At 31.3% G+C, this 15,733-nt stretch overlaps 3 protein-coding genes across 3 annotated transcripts; all 3 read right to left on the bottom strand.

Annotated features, from left to right (window-relative positions):
- Nucleotides 1-3,213: 3,213 nt before the first annotated feature.
- LOC118030291 (uncharacterized) lies at nucleotides 3,214-4,523 on the bottom strand. Its single transcript, XM_035034354.2, has 3 exons — nucleotides 4,225-4,523; nucleotides 3,942-4,114; nucleotides 3,214-3,433 (listed from the first exon to the last, which is right to left on the bottom strand). The coding sequence occupies exons 1-3, from the start codon at nucleotides 4,411-4,413 to the stop codon at nucleotides 3,358-3,360; spliced, it is 438 nt and encodes a 145-aa protein (XP_034890245.1). The 5' UTR covers nucleotides 4,414-4,523; the 3' UTR covers nucleotides 3,214-3,357.
- A 1,298-nt stretch (nucleotides 4,524-5,821) lies between these two features.
- On the bottom strand, nucleotides 5,822-7,936 carry LOC118030290 (large ribosomal subunit protein eL19y). The gene is made up of 5 exons (XM_035034353.2): nucleotides 7,770-7,936; nucleotides 7,077-7,199; nucleotides 6,597-6,910; nucleotides 6,108-6,166; nucleotides 5,822-6,014 (listed from the first exon to the last, which is right to left on the bottom strand). The coding sequence occupies exons 1-5, from the start codon at nucleotides 7,879-7,881 to the stop codon at nucleotides 5,990-5,992; spliced, it is 633 nt and encodes a 210-aa protein (XP_034890244.1). The 5' UTR covers nucleotides 7,882-7,936; the 3' UTR covers nucleotides 5,822-5,989.
- A 1,857-nt stretch (nucleotides 7,937-9,793) lies between these two features.
- Nucleotides 9,794-10,645, bottom strand: LOC118030315 (probable F-box protein At5g04010). Its single transcript, XM_035034374.1, has one exon. The coding sequence runs from the start codon at nucleotides 10,643-10,645 to the stop codon at nucleotides 9,794-9,796; it is 852 nt and encodes a 283-aa protein (XP_034890265.1).
- Nucleotides 10,646-15,733: the final 5,088 nt, after the last annotated feature.

Genomic DNA, 15,733 nt, shown 5'->3' with positions numbered 1-15,733 from the left:
AAATCAAGTGAGTTGGCTAATGTTACCTAAATTAACTTAGCCTAGCCTAAAACAAAAATTCAACTGGTTTTAAAAACTTTTCTCAAAGATTTTGAGTTCTTATTTTTTCAATTATGGTTTTTAAACCTGGTTCGAAGGTTGACCCCCGATCAAATCTTGGATCACAAGTTAGGTGGGTTGGCTAGGGTTACTTGGGCAACTAAATATTTTAAATATAAAAATATTGAGACAATGATATGTTAGATTGACCTTGGCCTCTCGGTGACCCGGGTCATGGACTCTATTAGGTTTAATAAGTTTTTTATAATTTTTTTATTTGATTATATGATAAAAATAGATGCTTATAAAATTAAACACCAACCTAAAAATATACACTTTTTTAAGACAATTATCCTTATAAAGCAAACAAAAATTAATAATGCAATCTATTTCCTAACTAATCTAATATTAAATAATGAAATAAAAAAAAGAATAGATTAAAAAAATTAAATGACCAAAAACAAAAAAAAAATCCTATCAGTGGGTAAACTCGTTAAATCTATGAATCGAGAAGCCGGAATAGTACGTCAAACATGTGAATTGGGTTATGGACTCTATTGGGATTGTAATTTTTTTCAAAACTATTTTTTAAACCATATAATAACAAAAATAGATAATTACAAAATCAAACACTCACTCAATATCGAGATTTTTTCTTAGATTCGTGATAACATCATAAAAAACGGAACGAAACCAATTATGAATCTAAACTCTCAATCAACTTAGTATTTAAGGATGAAAAAAAAAACTAATTTTAAAAAAGTTAAATTTGCCAACTCACGAACCAAGTCAACCAACCAAACTTGTGAATAATTCCATGGATTTTATAAAGTTTAATAACATATTTTTTTTGAAACTTTTTTTTTTAACTACATGAGAAAAAATAGATGATAAAAAAATCAAATTCAATTAAAAAACACCCCACCAAACTTGTAAACTAGGGTGACCCAGGTTACTCTAGTAATCTCGCAAACCATACTAACTTTATAGAAATGTAAAATAAAAAGTAACAAATTATGAAGTCAAATTCTCAACCATCCCAATATTAAAAGATGAAATTGATAAAAACAAATTTGAAATAAAAAATCATAATAAAAAAATCAAGAAAAAAAGAAGAAAGCAAAACACTGTGGATTATTATTGTCATTCATAGTGCGATATGTGTGGGTGAACAATGGTTTCCTCACCCTTTATTTATTTTTTTTTTTTATAAATTTTAATAACATGACTATTCTTTAAAACTATGTTTTTAATTATATGTAAAAAAAATAAACTATAAAAAAATCAAGTTCAATAAAAAAATAACCCGCCAAACTCGTAAACCGGGACAACCTGAGTTACCTTGGCAAACCTATAAACTATGCTAACCTTATATAAAAGTAAAATAAAAAGAAGTAAATTATGAAGCTAAATTCTCAATAATCTCACTTTTAAAAGATAAAATTGATAAAAATAGATTCAAAAAACAATCATAAAAAAAATTAAAAAAAAAAAATAAAAAGAAAAAATAAAGCGAAATACCGTGGATTACTATTGTAATCAACAATGCAATAAATGTTGAGTGAATAATGGTTTCCCCCACATCATTTAATTTTTGTTAATTCATAAAGTTTAATAACATGATTTTTTTCAAAATTATTTTTTTAACAATACGAGAAAAAAAAATAGACTATAAAAAAATCAAGTTCAATTGAAAAAATCCACCAAAGACATAAACTGGAGCAACTAGGGTTATCTCGACAAACCCACAAACCACGTTAACTTTATAGAAAAACAAAATAAAAAAAATTACAAAACTATATTCTTAATCATCTCAATATTAAAAAAAATAAAATTAACAAAAAATAATTTAAAAAAAAAAAAAAAAAAAGCATATATTCAGGGAAAAAAATAAACAACATTGAGAAACTCTATTATAATTTATAGTGTTTTTCGAGAAAAACAAGAATGCTTTCTACAATAATATAACTAGCCTCCGCTGAAGTGATTGCCGGTTGGAATTTTTATGGATATTTGCTACTTTAGTAAGTTCAATCACTAGGAATTTTGTTTACATCAATCCATTACGATGGAATGTGCAAGTTCTATCCACAACAGTCTTCTGTAGCACAATGATTAATTTAAACCATTCCTTTTCAATTAAGATGGAGACCGTTTGTTTGCCAAGAAATAGATTCATTTTGGAAAATAAACTGTTTTTATTTTATTTTTAATAGTATCATAAATAATAAATTAAAAACAAAACTTTTCAATATTCGCTAAATCATGAAAAATAAAATAGAAAATAATTTATTGATGTTTTTATTTTTTTAAGTTAATTAAGAGAATAACTTGGAAAAATGTATGGATCCTATTAAACTATAAATTATAGATTCAAGTAAAGTAAAGTATTTTTACTAGAATATTATTTTTTTCATTTATTTTAAAAAATCTCTTGATATTAATACCATTGAATTTGAACCAAGTTGATTAAAAATCCAATCAAGTCAATTAAATTTTTCGAGGTTAATATCTAAATAAAAACCTAGTCTGAGAAGGTGTTTAATATTGCTGTTGAAACACTTTTTAATTTAATTTATTTTATTTTAAATTAATATATTTTTAATATTTATGTACTAATCTCAAAAATAATTTTTAAAAAATAAAAAAAATATTATTGGTATGTTTTTTTAAATAAAAAATACTTTAAAAAACAAAGCAATCACATTCCCAAACTCTTTGAATTAAACTTCAAGTCTAGCATCTTTTCAATTAGCTCACCGATTAGCAAAACTTCGGAGGCCATGACAGTACTCATAAAAATATGCATGCAGTTCTTGCAGGTGGGAGAATTGTTGAAGACGAAGTTGAATCAAGTCATCTAATACTACAGGTTTGGTTGCATAAACTAAACAATGAGACCCCAAATCACGTTCAAATCAGAAAGATTTCAGCCAAAAAATAAAATCAGAGAGTTGCAATCTGTCACCAACTCTTGCTGCATTTTCAAAGCATGATGAATATTATACTGTAAATTGATGAGGTCAACTTAGCTGGATCTCTACTAAAATCATAAACTATTGACGTGGACCAACTCAACAACAATCTGACGCATCTCCTGGCAATGAGGTGGTGGAGGATACATAAATATCGGAGCTATCAGCGACCGAATAATACAGCACCAGCAACAAAAGATTTGAGAAACCAGGGGAGGCCCCATCGCCATTAATGTTGAGGGAAAGTACAGCTTATTTAACACAAAACACTACAAAAGTGTAGATGGTACATGGAAATTACAGGAAAGCAAAAGCTCAAGCCAGGTAAAGAGCAGAAAAAGGACTATCCTCGAAGAAGACTGATGCCAAATGAAATGGTGCACCCGATAAGCCCCAACAAAGCCAAGAATCCATATTTCCTGTGCACCAGGAAAAACAAAATCACTATCATTACGGTATTAGGGGTTCCCCCCTGAATCTACCTTAATAAGAATGTCCATAGTTGCAACCGACACTATAGTTAATCAGGAATGGCTGGAACGAGCACTTGTGAGCATCTGTGTTTCAGCCATCGGATCAACACTTCAAAACCAAGAGAGTGAGCACGAGTGGCTTCCAAAAAAGTGAATTTTCAACACAATCAATAGCTTAAACATAGCACATAGGTGCTCATACTAGCCATTCCCTTGTTAATCCTACACATATGTGACATAAAACTCACATGATTATGTGCACGAGTCATGCATAGACTGACTGAAGTTGATGAAATTCATAACTAGACGCAAATCCTATATGTCAAATATGCTTCAAAATATGTTATGAACATAATGAAATTGATCAAAATCATGTTCTTCCGTATCTGATTTCTCAAACAAGACAGAATATGGCAAACAGTCATAGAGAGGGAGGGAGAGAAAGGGGACAAACCCAATATTAAGACGGTTTTTGGGATCTCCAGTAGCATAGCCAGTGAAATAGAAATACCGAGTCACAAGGAAAAGAGAACCAAGGGCAGCACAAACACAAGGATGCCTTATCCCTCCTAACACCATCAGCAAAAAGAACACTGGCATCATTTCCAGGGAATTCTGATGTCCTCTCTGCACCAAAAAACCAAAAAATAAATAAATCAAAATCCACCTTTCAAGAAACCAAACCAAACCAAACAAAAACAAGAAAAGAAAAGACAGGAAGGGAGGGGAAAGAGGACCTGAACACAGTTGAAGAGCTTGGCATCTTTGTTTTCTGATTCAATGGCATAAAGGGTTGGATAAGGGACCTTGTATTTCTTGCGAGCTGAACCAACTTGGAATCCCATCCAGAAATTGAGAAAGCAATAAGCAACAAGAACAAAAACTACGTAACCATATTCTCCAGGGAACATCTCTACTCCTGCCATGATGTCTGATTTTGGAACTATAAGGAACAGAACCCACTTCTCTTATAGTGCTAGCTCTGAGCTGATGAGCTTGACCTTTTCAGTTTGTGCTCGTGTTTTCTTTTTCTAGAATGTTCCTGGCTTTTTCTTCAATGCAAAGGCAAAGCCCACATGGATTAGTTTGTGCAAATTTAAATGTTTTGAAGAATTTTTCAAAACAATTAAAAGGCCTTTCTAGTTTTGTCCTGCTTTCCAAGCTTGCACAGCCCATTGTTTTATCTACCTAGTAAACCTGCTTGGTTATGATATTATTCTGACTATTTTAAAAATAGTAAACTAGATCTCATCTTAGTTTTGATCTTGTTCACTAATTTTAGGTTACTTGTCAGATTAGTCAGATTAATACCTACCTAATTCAACATCAAACTTGGCTTAGGTTTTAATGGTCACTGAATTAATTCATAAAATAAAATCAAATTAAAAAACTTCCACCAATCAATAGAGCTATAATAAACTATTGTTTTTTTTTTTTTTTTATTATTATTCTAATTTTGAAGTTGGCATTAAAAAAAATTATTGAATGCATCACAAAATGAATTAAAAAATATCGCTCAAAATATTCAAAAGGTTATTATCAATACCAGAAAGTATGTTTTTAAAATCACCTGTAAGAGCTTGTAAAAACAACCGGATAAAAAAACTCAGTTTCTATTGATATATAAATTTGGTATAAGAACATGCTTACCATCAAATCAAAAGAGAACTACCCACAAGCAATGCTTAATTATTAGATAGGTGAAGTTATGAAGCATCCAATAATGAATTTCTTTAAGCTCTTTTTAATAAAAAATTAAAATGATATTGACCAGCTTGCATGCATTACAACCCATCCCTGCCAAATAACTTGCATTCTCAAAACTTAATCTTAGCGTTTTGATCCACAGAGAACACCCACGAGCCAACTAGGACAAATGTCAAGGTTATATTAAGAACTAGGACCACCTTTAATCAAAGATTGGCCGGGGGGTATTGAAGCCTAGCTCAGGGACTCTCTCTGCAAGAGGGGAAGGGAAAGGGAAAGGGTACCTGCAAATCTCAGTCAAGAATTCACAAGCTTGAGGTCTAACAGGAGCTTATCTTTCTCCAGTTTCGCAGAACATATTGAGTTTCATAAAGCGATTTTTTTTCTTCACATAACCATTAATCAAGTGTAAGACAATTTCTGACACTCTAAAGTCCAAACATGGATACTTTATCTCGAAGATCGCATTGACCGGGGCAAGTCCTAGTGAAAGCAAGAACGACTACACAGGACTGGTATCATCAAACGAAGAAATAAACGGAAAACAAATAGGCCTCAAAAGAAATCAACATGCTAGCAGGATGTAGAATAGAAAAAGCTCGACGGAGCTAAAATAGACTAAAATCCTTGTAAGAACAGACCAATAGATTACTAATAAACAAAAACAGGAGCTACATATTGTGTCAAGTGCCAATATTTTGAACTTCCATCCATCTATTATATAAAATAACATCTTCTAAAGCAACAAACAAGATCAGACACTAAGCAAAAGTTATGAATCCTTGGAGCTTAGGATCACTTCTTCGACTTCTTAGTTCCCCTGTAAACAAAGCAAGAAAAGGAACAGTCAAAATATTGGATTAAAACAACTTGCTTTAGTCGAAGTGTGCATTCATGTCATATATGTGCTTACTCTGCTGGTTGAGAAACAGCAGCGGGTGGTGCAGCTACTGGCTTTTCTGCCCCAGGTCCCTGTACATAATTGCAATGAACAATCTCAACATCACATGTTATACAGAATAACCTGATATCTATGAACTTAGGCAGAGAGTAGACAGAATCTAATCTCATTTGACACGGAGAACATCATTAATGCCAAGTTCTGTGACTGTTGTAAGGACACCAAAGCACCAAACCAGGCATGAGGCATACAGCAATAGACATGGGCACAAAAGGGAGAACAAGGGTCTAAAGATTCATCTTAATTTACAACCTGGGGTGTTTGCCATTGCTATCTATTACTCGGCCTATATCAGGGAATTTAAACATTTCAAAGCTTTAACCATATTTATAACATGTCAGAGCTGAGCAATTCCACAACCTCAACCATCAAGAATCAGTTGATCAAGAAAATCAACAATGAATTCACTCATTCATCATCATCAAACATTATATATCTTACCATGGCTAATCGTTCTTCCCTCCTAGCAAATTTCCTCTCCCTGCTAGCCTTGTTCTTTGCCCGCTTAGCCTCAAATTGATCGGACAAAGTCTTCTCCCTAGCCTTCTCTGCCTTTGATTTGTGGATGCTTTCCATTAGAACTCTCTTGTTCTTGAACACATTACCCTTCACCTTCATGTACATGTCATGGTACATGTGCTTGTCAATCTTCTTTGACTCGCGATACTTGCGAAGAAGACGTCTTAAAACACGCATCCTCCTCATCCAGAGGACCTTTGTTGGCAGCCTAGCTTCCCTGGTGCCCTTGCGCTTACCTGATTGGTTTCAAACAAACTGAGTTAATGCAAGCTCCTACACACAAAACAATACATGAAAGAAAATAGCCTGTTTATACTTTTATAATCAACAATAATGAGAATAACAAGCTCGAATACAGGTATTCTAGCAAATCTAATTGAACAAAGAAAAATAGTTAAGTACCATAGCCAGAGTGACGTCCCTTTCTCTTAGCTTCCTTCATACGTCGCGCGCGGGACCGAGAATGAATCTTAGTTGGCTTCCTGATAATGAAACCATCCTTCACAAGCTTCCTTATGTTCTGGCCTGTATTATTACAAAACCACAGACACAAATTCAACAACTGAACAAACAACAAAAACCAAGGGCTACTTACAAATATTTTCAATAATTGGAATCAATTCCATTCGATTTTGATTATCCATTTCAATGGAATTCAATTTCACATAACACATCAAACTGAAATAAACAGAAACAAAAAACTAATAAAAAATAAACTGCAAAACCCTGATCTACAAGAAGTAAAATAAAGCCAGAAAAGACTTCAAAAATCAAACCAAACCAAACACTGATACATATTTCAATTTCCATAAATAAATTCAGCTCGAACCCAGATTTTCTTGTATAGAAGGGTCTTCAAAAACACAGGCAAATAATAGATTCCATTTCAATTTCATAACAACAAAAAAAGCCACATAATAAAACCTCAGAAATTAAAAAGATAAAAAAATTATAAATTCATCTTAAATTTTAAGATTCATTTCAACATCAAATAACCTAAAAAACTGAGACCACCCCATAAAAAACTAAACAAAACTCACCAAGAAAAAAAAAAGACAAAATGCTGAAAGAAAGAAGGGTTTCCGTTTTCATTACGTGAATTAGCCATGGAGATCTCATTGCCTTCATTCGGGTCAAGCCAAACTTTTCCTTTGCCACACTTTAGGACACTAGCTGCAAGCCGCTTTTGGAGTTTGAGGGAAACCATCTCGGCTTCTTGCTTGAGAGCTGCTGTGGGCGAAAGGATTAGGCCAGGCGTGTTTATGTGGTATTTATCCCACGGGACTTTCTTCCTCTAGGGTTTCGGGGTACTTGCGTTATTGGGGCAATGGGCCTTTGGGCTTTGATGCTTGGGAAAAAGTTTGGAAACGCTAAATTATTTTTAAATTATTTTATGTAATTTTTTATTATTAAAAATTAAATTATTTTATATTTATGAATTATTTTGATACGTTGTTTTTAAAAATATATTTTTTTTAAATTAAAAATATATATTATTTTGATGTATTTAAAAATTAAAATTTTTAAAAATAATTATAATCATATCTGTATTTTCAAATAGGTCTCGAATTAGTAAGAACAAATATATATTTTAAAAATAATTGTATTTTAAAATACAATTAAAACCATAAACTATTTTACAAGTCTCAATTGAAACTCTAATTTATCAAGATTTTCAATTAAGGTATTGATTTGTTATGATCAATTCACACCAGTATAGGTCCTTGCCACTCATTTGGTCATTTCCACCGCATTTTCTCTAGAAAAATGGAAGCCTATCATAGAAATATTCGAATTTTCTGAAAAAAATTTTAAAATACAAAACTTATTGTTTAAATGCAATATTTCTTCATTTAGAAAATTGAAAAACAAGATGCCCCCTTCCCCCTCAAATTTATGTTTATGAGGTTCTTCATGGTTTCTTAGTACAAATTTTCTATATTTTTTTTAATAAAAAAACAAAAACAAGACATTTTATTTTCTTTTATGTACATATTACAATATAAAAGATTAAAATTATTTATTTTAAAAAATATTTAGGAATGTGATAGCGGTTGTTTTTCGAAGTATTTTTCACTAAAAAATGTATTAAAATAATATATATTTTTTATTTTTTAAAAACAATTTTTAATATAAACACATCAAAATAATATAAAAAATTCAAAATATTAATTTAAAAAAATATATTTTTTTTTTCAAAATCATTTTCGAATCAAACCTTCCCGTTAGTTATCATTATTTGCTCGCTTTGCCACAGCATGCATTCCATTTGGCAAGCCAATGTTCTGTTTAGTTTTGTCTGTTTATAGAAGCCTGTTTGTTTACGCATAGCAGTAACGACAGCTGTGTGTTACCGCTTCGAGTCTTCTCGTACAGAAAACCATGCACCGATCTTCGCATAATTCCTCCGTGGCATTGAATATTTCCGAGATCATGTCATGTGATCTAACAGAGTTGTCCTAAAAGAGACATCTTTGAGTTCTGACAATTGACACCTCCAAATAAGTCCAAGATCACTCCAGCACACATCCAATGTTGTTGGATGGTGACAGTCTTCCTGTTTCTTGAAGATTGCCTGCTTGTTTGAATTATTCGCAACAAAGTTATGCACCAAAAAGATTGGATTTCATCAAAACAGGGCCTGTATCTGCTTTGTCCATACTTTATACCAGCTGATCACGGACGCAGGCACCGGTTGCTGGTGAGCTTACTGGCAGGACTGGAGTTGCTTTTGCAATTCATGCAGGAGTACTTGAAGGGACTTATTTGGAGTTATATCATATCTGAATTCGATAACCATAGTTCTGGGGACAGAAGGGCTTCTTTTCTGTGGTGTCAGAGATGTCCTTTTTCTTCTTCTTCTTTTTTATTATTTGATCAGAGCCTAGCAAAGATGTTATTGGTGGGAAAACAGCATCGTCAAAGATATTAAACAGTGAAAAACCAATGCTGATCAAATTTATTGATGAAGAAAACAGACATTAATCATTGTATCACAGGCTACACAATGCCAGACCTGTAAAACTAAAATGAATAAAAAAAGAGAACTGCAAGAAGCTTGATCAGAGGAGCCACCATGCAAGCTTCCCAGAAGTGATCAGAGAAGAGATGAGAACGACTTAAGCATCGCAAGGCAGCAAAAAGTGCTGCAAATGTCTCAGAGCATCATCCATGCTTAGGTACCTCCAATGTTCTGTATTCATGATGGCCAAACTCAACTCTCCTCTCTTGAACTTGCCGTCATCCTCTATACCTTCCTCCTCATCAGTACAATTCTCACTGCAAAATCCCAACTTTAGCTCAGCAACAAGGCTGCTTGCGGTGACCATGTTTGAGCAACACCCCGGCAATGGAAGCTCCTTGGAAAACAACAAGTCTTCTGCCTCCGGAACAAGGCTGGCCTTTCCACTATAAGATTCCATCATAATAAATACAGCTTTCCAACCTCTCAAAACAACGTTCCATGTGACCTTTATCTCCCGTATCGCTTCCTTCTTCAGTGAAGACTCAAGATCTATGTCGACAGCGAACCTGAATATCCCATTAGAATCTACCTGGAGTTCATCGCATGGTTTCGATAGGGTGAATAAAGTGGAAGTCTCTCCGGTACTTGCATTGATGACGAAGAGGAGGTCCTTTAGGGGCAGGTGGGGTTTTATTGGCTTTTGAAGCTGGAGCTTGGAGGCTGCCGTGGAGGCAATACCGTAAAGGCGGTGACAAGAGAGCTGGGTCTCTACGAGTTTGAGGTTGTAGACAGAAGGGTAGTGAGCAGAGCATATCGGCCGCCAAATATCCTCAAAGGAGAATGACTCCGACCATGATTTGGACACACAAGAAGCAGTAGCAAGGGATTTAGGGTCTAGATACTGAGCCACTAGAAAAAGAAGCTCCCAAGATGGAGATGGCGATGGCGAATAGGATACTAGTTTATTCTTGAAGAGTTTTTGTCTTTTGACAGAAGCAGGATGCATATTTTCTTGACTAGAGGAGCGTTTGAGCTTCGTGAGAGACATGGAGAGATGGCTTAATTTGGTTTCTCCTAATTATTCTAACGATCAATTCTTGGAAGGCTAAAGAATTAATGGAGGAGATTTGAACCCTGGAGGTGCTTAATTATATAGGCTGCTAATCTATTGATCAGCAAGCTGATGGGATTCCTGTTCCATCTTGGATATCCTATTCCGGATTAGTTAGGGTTAATCCTAATCCGGTGGTAAAAGTTTTTTTTTAAGAGAAATCTCGTTTTAACCCAATAATTTTAATTCACCAATGAATTATGAATTAACTTATTAAATCACCTAAATTTAATTAAAATATATTTAAATTAAAATTCGATTTAAATTAAGTAAGATCGATTGGGTTTAATAATCAAGTTGAAGAATAATTTTTTTTTTTCTGATTTATTTAGAATTTGTTCAATATTATAATAACAAATTTTTAAGTTGTTTTTTATTTTAAAATATATTAAAATAAAATATATTTTTTATATTAACAAATTAAAATAATATAAAAAATAAAAAAAATAATTGAAAGAAAAAAATAATTTAATTTTTTCTAGAAGTCACCCACGTGCTAGGGCGTCCTCAGCTTTAAACATTAAAAAATTTAAAAATATATGTAAATATCAAAATGCCCCCTACCACCCTAATAATTACACAAAATATTTATATGAAATTATAAAAATACCTCAAATAATAATTTTATATTTTGTTTTTTTCAAAGTTAAAAGTGTAATTGTATTGTATATTAAAATTAAAAAAATTTCAAAATATTTTTATTCAGCAGTATAATAATTTTTTTAATTATGAGATAAATATATATTTTTACTATTAAGAAATTTATACAAAGTTAAGTTATATTGACTTTAAATATAAAAGAATATTTTTACCTTGAAATAAAAAAATATTATATCAACACCGCCTACGTGTTGCTGGTGAAGTTATAATTTGGCATGGTTGGAGTTGCTTTTGCTATACATGCAGGAGTTAAAGGGACTCATTTTGAGTTATATTAATTGTAGGATATTTTAAATGCCGTTGGGAAAGTACTGTAATTTTGTAGTTTTCTCCTCGCCTTTTATGCATTTCTCCCCTCTTTTTATGCATTAGTGTTTTGCTATGCATTGTATAGTGCAAAGTGAAACTGTTAGCTTTTTTTTTTTTTGGTTTTTTTTATTTAGTTTTAGTTTGTTAATGTGAAATTTTTTTATTTAGTTATTAGACTTTCATAACACGAATCTCCGGTTTGATGGGTTAACCTGGTTTGATGAGTTAACCCGAAATGTTTTTTCTTTTTAATCAATTGTTTTCATTTAGTTTAGTTTGTTAATTAATCAATACTCTAAAAGGTGTGGGGCAAGTATTGTAGCTTTCCCCACACCTTTTATGCATCAGTGTTTCATTGTGCACTATATAGTACACAGTGAAACTCTTAGCTATATTTATTTTATTTTTATGCCTTTATGGTTTTTTTTTTTTTGCTTTTTTCTTTGTGCTTTTTTTATTTTAATGAATTTTTTTTGTTTAATTTAGTTTGTTAATGTGAAATTTTTTTTATTTAGTTATCAGACTTTCATGACATGGATTTTTGGTTTGACGGGTTAATTTGGTTTAACGAGTTAACCCGATTTTTTTTTCTTTTTTTCTTTTTAATCAATTTTTTTTCGTCTAGTTTAGTTTGTTAATATTAAATTTCTTTCTATTTAATTATCAAATTTTTATGACATGTATCCTAAACTTGACGAGTTAACTTAGTTTGACGGGTTAATTCAGTTAATTATGGGTTAACCAATCAATTTTTTTTTTTCTATTTAGTTATCAAACTTTCATGACGTGAATCCCAGGTTTGACGGGTTAACCTAATTTGAAGGGTTAACCCAATTAATTAAGATGTTTTTCTTTTTCTTCATTAGTTTTTTTTTCTTCCTATTGGTTTTTTTCTTTGTTTTTTTCTTTTTAATTAATTTATTTAATTATCATATTTTTATGACACGACTTTGTAGCTAGACCCACATTCAAGGCTCTTGGGTCCGGTGTTGCAGCCAGACTCACTTAAACTTAAGTCATGTAAATTTAATATTATTATTAATATTATAAATATTACTCTTTGGTCAAACGTTGTAACTAGACTTAAGGTTCTTAGGTATATCTTTGCAGAAAAACCTAACACTCTTAGATCTTAGTTTTTTTTTGATATTTTTTATGCAAACAAAAAAAAAAATAACCCGTGGCGTATGCCTTTGTTTTTTTTCCTTTCCTTTTCTTTTTTAAATCTTTTATTGTGTATTGCACTGTGCAGTTCATAGTGAAAAAACTAATACCTTTAGTTTTTTCTTTTGTTCTATAATTTCTTAATTTTAAATTTTATGCATTAGTGTTTCGCTGTGCACTGTATAGTGCATAGTGAAACTCTTAGCAGTTTTTTTATTTTTATTTTTATTTTTTTATGCCCTTATGGTTTTTTTTTTTTTGCTTTTTTCTTTGTGTTTTTTTTTTTTGTTTTAATGAATTTTTTTGGTTTAATTTAGTTTGTTCCATGAGACTTTTATCCCTAATGTCGCTTCTTTTTTCATTGAAGACTCAAAATCTATGTCTACAACGAACTTAAATATCACATTATATTAGGATCTACCTGGAGTTCACTGCATGGTTTCGATAGGGTGAATAAAGTGGAAGACTCTCCAATCCTTGCATTGATGACGAAGAGGAGGTCATTTAGGGGCAGTTGGGGGTTATTGCCTTTTGAAGATGGAGCATGGAGGCTGCCGTGGAGGCAATACCGTAAAGGTGGTGACAAGATACAGCTGGGTCTATGTGTTTGAGGTTCGTGAGAGACATACTATAGATATGGCTTTTGTTTTTCCTAATTATCCTAATGATCAACTCTTTAAAGGCTAATTAATGGAGTAGATTTGAACCTTAGAGGTGCTTATACAAGCTATTAATCTATTAATCAGCAAGCCATGGGATTCCACATCGAGTTTGGTTATACTAATCAGGATTAGTTAGTGACAAACTCAAATTTAATGAATTTAAAAAATATTGAAAGTCTAAAAATTCATGATTTCAAGTAATGTGTTTGAGCCTAACATCATGGGCTCAATTTAAAAAAATAACTTGGGAGAAGAGCCTAATCTCAAGGGTTTCTTTAAGGAAAACCATCCCAAGTGTTACCAAGGGAAATTGCTCGATGGCAAACCCAACTTGGTACAAGCTCGACTGAGTTCCAAAAGAAACTTAGCTTAAAGGAGGAACTCAACCTATAGAAGGAACCCATGAGAAGAGCCCAATGCTAGTGGTTCTTTTAGGAGGGACTCTCAGCGGACTCAACTTGGCATGGACTTGGTCAAGTCTTGAGCTTAAGTGCTAGGGGGAACTTTAATTAGGAGAGGAACCTAACTCTTATTGGGGCTCACCCTCTCACTCTCCCTACACTCCTATGTATATAAAAGATCTTTTAAAGATCTATCACCTCTCTGTCTTTTTAATGCACGTGTAAGATATATTTATTTCTCATTAAATACTATTAGGCTAAAAATTACGCTTCAGCCCCTCCTATTCATAAAAAGACAAGACTCATTAGTTATAAAAACTCTCATTAATCTTTCAGGTTTCATGTTCACAATCTATGTTTTCAATAATTTTTAGCACATATATTTTTAGAATTTATTTTTCTAAAATATCATTGCACTTTCTCTCTCTATAAATATATTTACTTTAAGAATTTGAGAGCCCGTACATCTATCACATGAGACCTTTTACAAATACTAATTACCAACCATCTTGACTTATCAAGCATTAACCATCCATTTTAACTTACTAAGTACTACCTACAAGCCACCTTAAATAGAGATAATTGATCGGATTTGTTAGAACTAAAAAATTAACTGATTATTCAACCCCTAAACCTTATTTCTGAACTAATTGAATATTTTGTAACATCATTTATTAGGATTAATTCTACAAGTAAAAAAAATCTTTGGATAGATAAAAATAGATATATCTAGCACCCAACAGTCAAAAAAATATAATCCGGATATATATATTTTAATGGCTGAAATATATATGTATTTGATACATAGTTTTTAAACCTAACCTGTGATTGACTTGAGCAAGTTTTAGGTCACAAGTTAGGTGTGTTGACTTGGGTTATTTTAGTTAATTTATTTTATTTTATTTTATAAAAAAGCAAAAATAATATCATTTTGAAAAAAAAAATACTGAAAAAAAGTGAAACAAGACAATAAGTTTTGATCTTTTATTTTTTTAAAGTTGAACAGATCTCAAATCAACCCGTGTTCTTAAAAAAAATTACATTAGGTCAATTTTTATCCTTTTCTTTGAAAAAAAACTCATCCCAACTTAGATTTCAAATCACTTAGTCCAGTCAAGCTAGCACTACAATAATTATAAGGAATCAATGATGTAACTAATATTCTCATAAATAATCTTTAGTGTATTGTAACTTAAACAATATTACTATCTTATTTTCTTTAAGAGAATTAGAATCCAAATCTCTCTTTTGTAAAAAGTAAAAATAAAAATTTAAGCCTTTATTAAAAGAAAGTTTCTTAAAATACTTAATTGAAAAACATATTTTAAAACATGATTGAAAAGAAATTTAAAGCATATTTCAATATTCAATAACCAGTTTAAAAATATAAATAAAAAAAGATTATAGACCATTTGACATTGCAATCCAACCATGTTTTTTTTTTTTTTTTAAATCAAATTCTTTTAGTTTAAATGTGATATTTTTAGTGGTTTATTTATTTATTATTTTAAGATGTTGATATTAAAAATAAAAAAAATATTATTTTAATATATTTTTAGAATTATCGATACAAATGTATTAGATATAATAATAATAAATCAACATATTATTCTATATAATATATCAATATGTTAATTATCATATATATTTATATAACAAACGTAAACATGTATATTAAATATCATTACCTATACTTTAAAACTAGAGTTTTTTTTTTTTTTTGATAAAAAACAAGATTTTGATCGAGTTTGGACTAGATTAACTATATCAATTTATTCTTTATTCAA

Source organism: Populus alba, chromosome 4, assembly GCF_005239225.2.
Source record: "Populus alba chromosome 4, ASM523922v2, whole genome shotgun sequence".
NCBI classification, from domain to species: Eukaryota; Viridiplantae; Streptophyta; class Magnoliopsida; order Malpighiales; family Salicaceae; genus Populus; species Populus alba.
This window is presented reverse-complemented; position numbering and strand designations above follow the sequence as displayed.

What these genes read in the sequence shown, in the direction of transcription:
- LOC118030291 (XM_035034354.2), bottom strand. Translation starts at nt 4,413, where the DNA reads ATGGCAGGAGTAGAGATGTTCCCTGGAGAATATGGTTACGTAGTTTTT. An exon ending in AGCTCTTCAACTGTGTTCAG is followed by an intron (nt 4,115 to 4,224) that starts GTCCTCTTTCCC and finishes TTTTTGGTGCAG; the next exon opens with AGAGGACATCAGAATTCCCT. An exon ending in AAAAACCGTCTTAATATTGG is followed by an intron (nt 3,434 to 3,941) that starts GTTTGTCCCCTT and finishes CCTGGTGCACAG; the next exon opens with GAAATATGGATTCTTGGCTT.
- LOC118030290 (XM_035034353.2), bottom strand. Translation starts at nt 7,881, where the DNA reads ATGGTTTCCCTCAAACTCCAAAAGCGGCTTGCAGCTAGTGTCCTAAAG. An exon ending in GGGACGTCACTCTGGCTATG is followed by an intron (nt 6,911 to 7,076) that starts GTACTTAACTAT and finishes GAAACCAATCAG; the next exon opens with GTAAGCGCAAGGGCACCAGG. An exon ending in GCTGTTTCTCAACCAGCAGA is followed by an intron (nt 6,015 to 6,107) that starts GTAAGCACATAT and finishes CTTTGTTTACAG; the next exon opens with GGGAACTAAGAAGTCGAAGA.
- LOC118030315 (XM_035034374.1), bottom strand. Translation starts at nt 10,645, where the DNA reads ATGCATCCTGCTTCTGTCAAAAGACAAAAACTCTTCAAGAATAAACTA.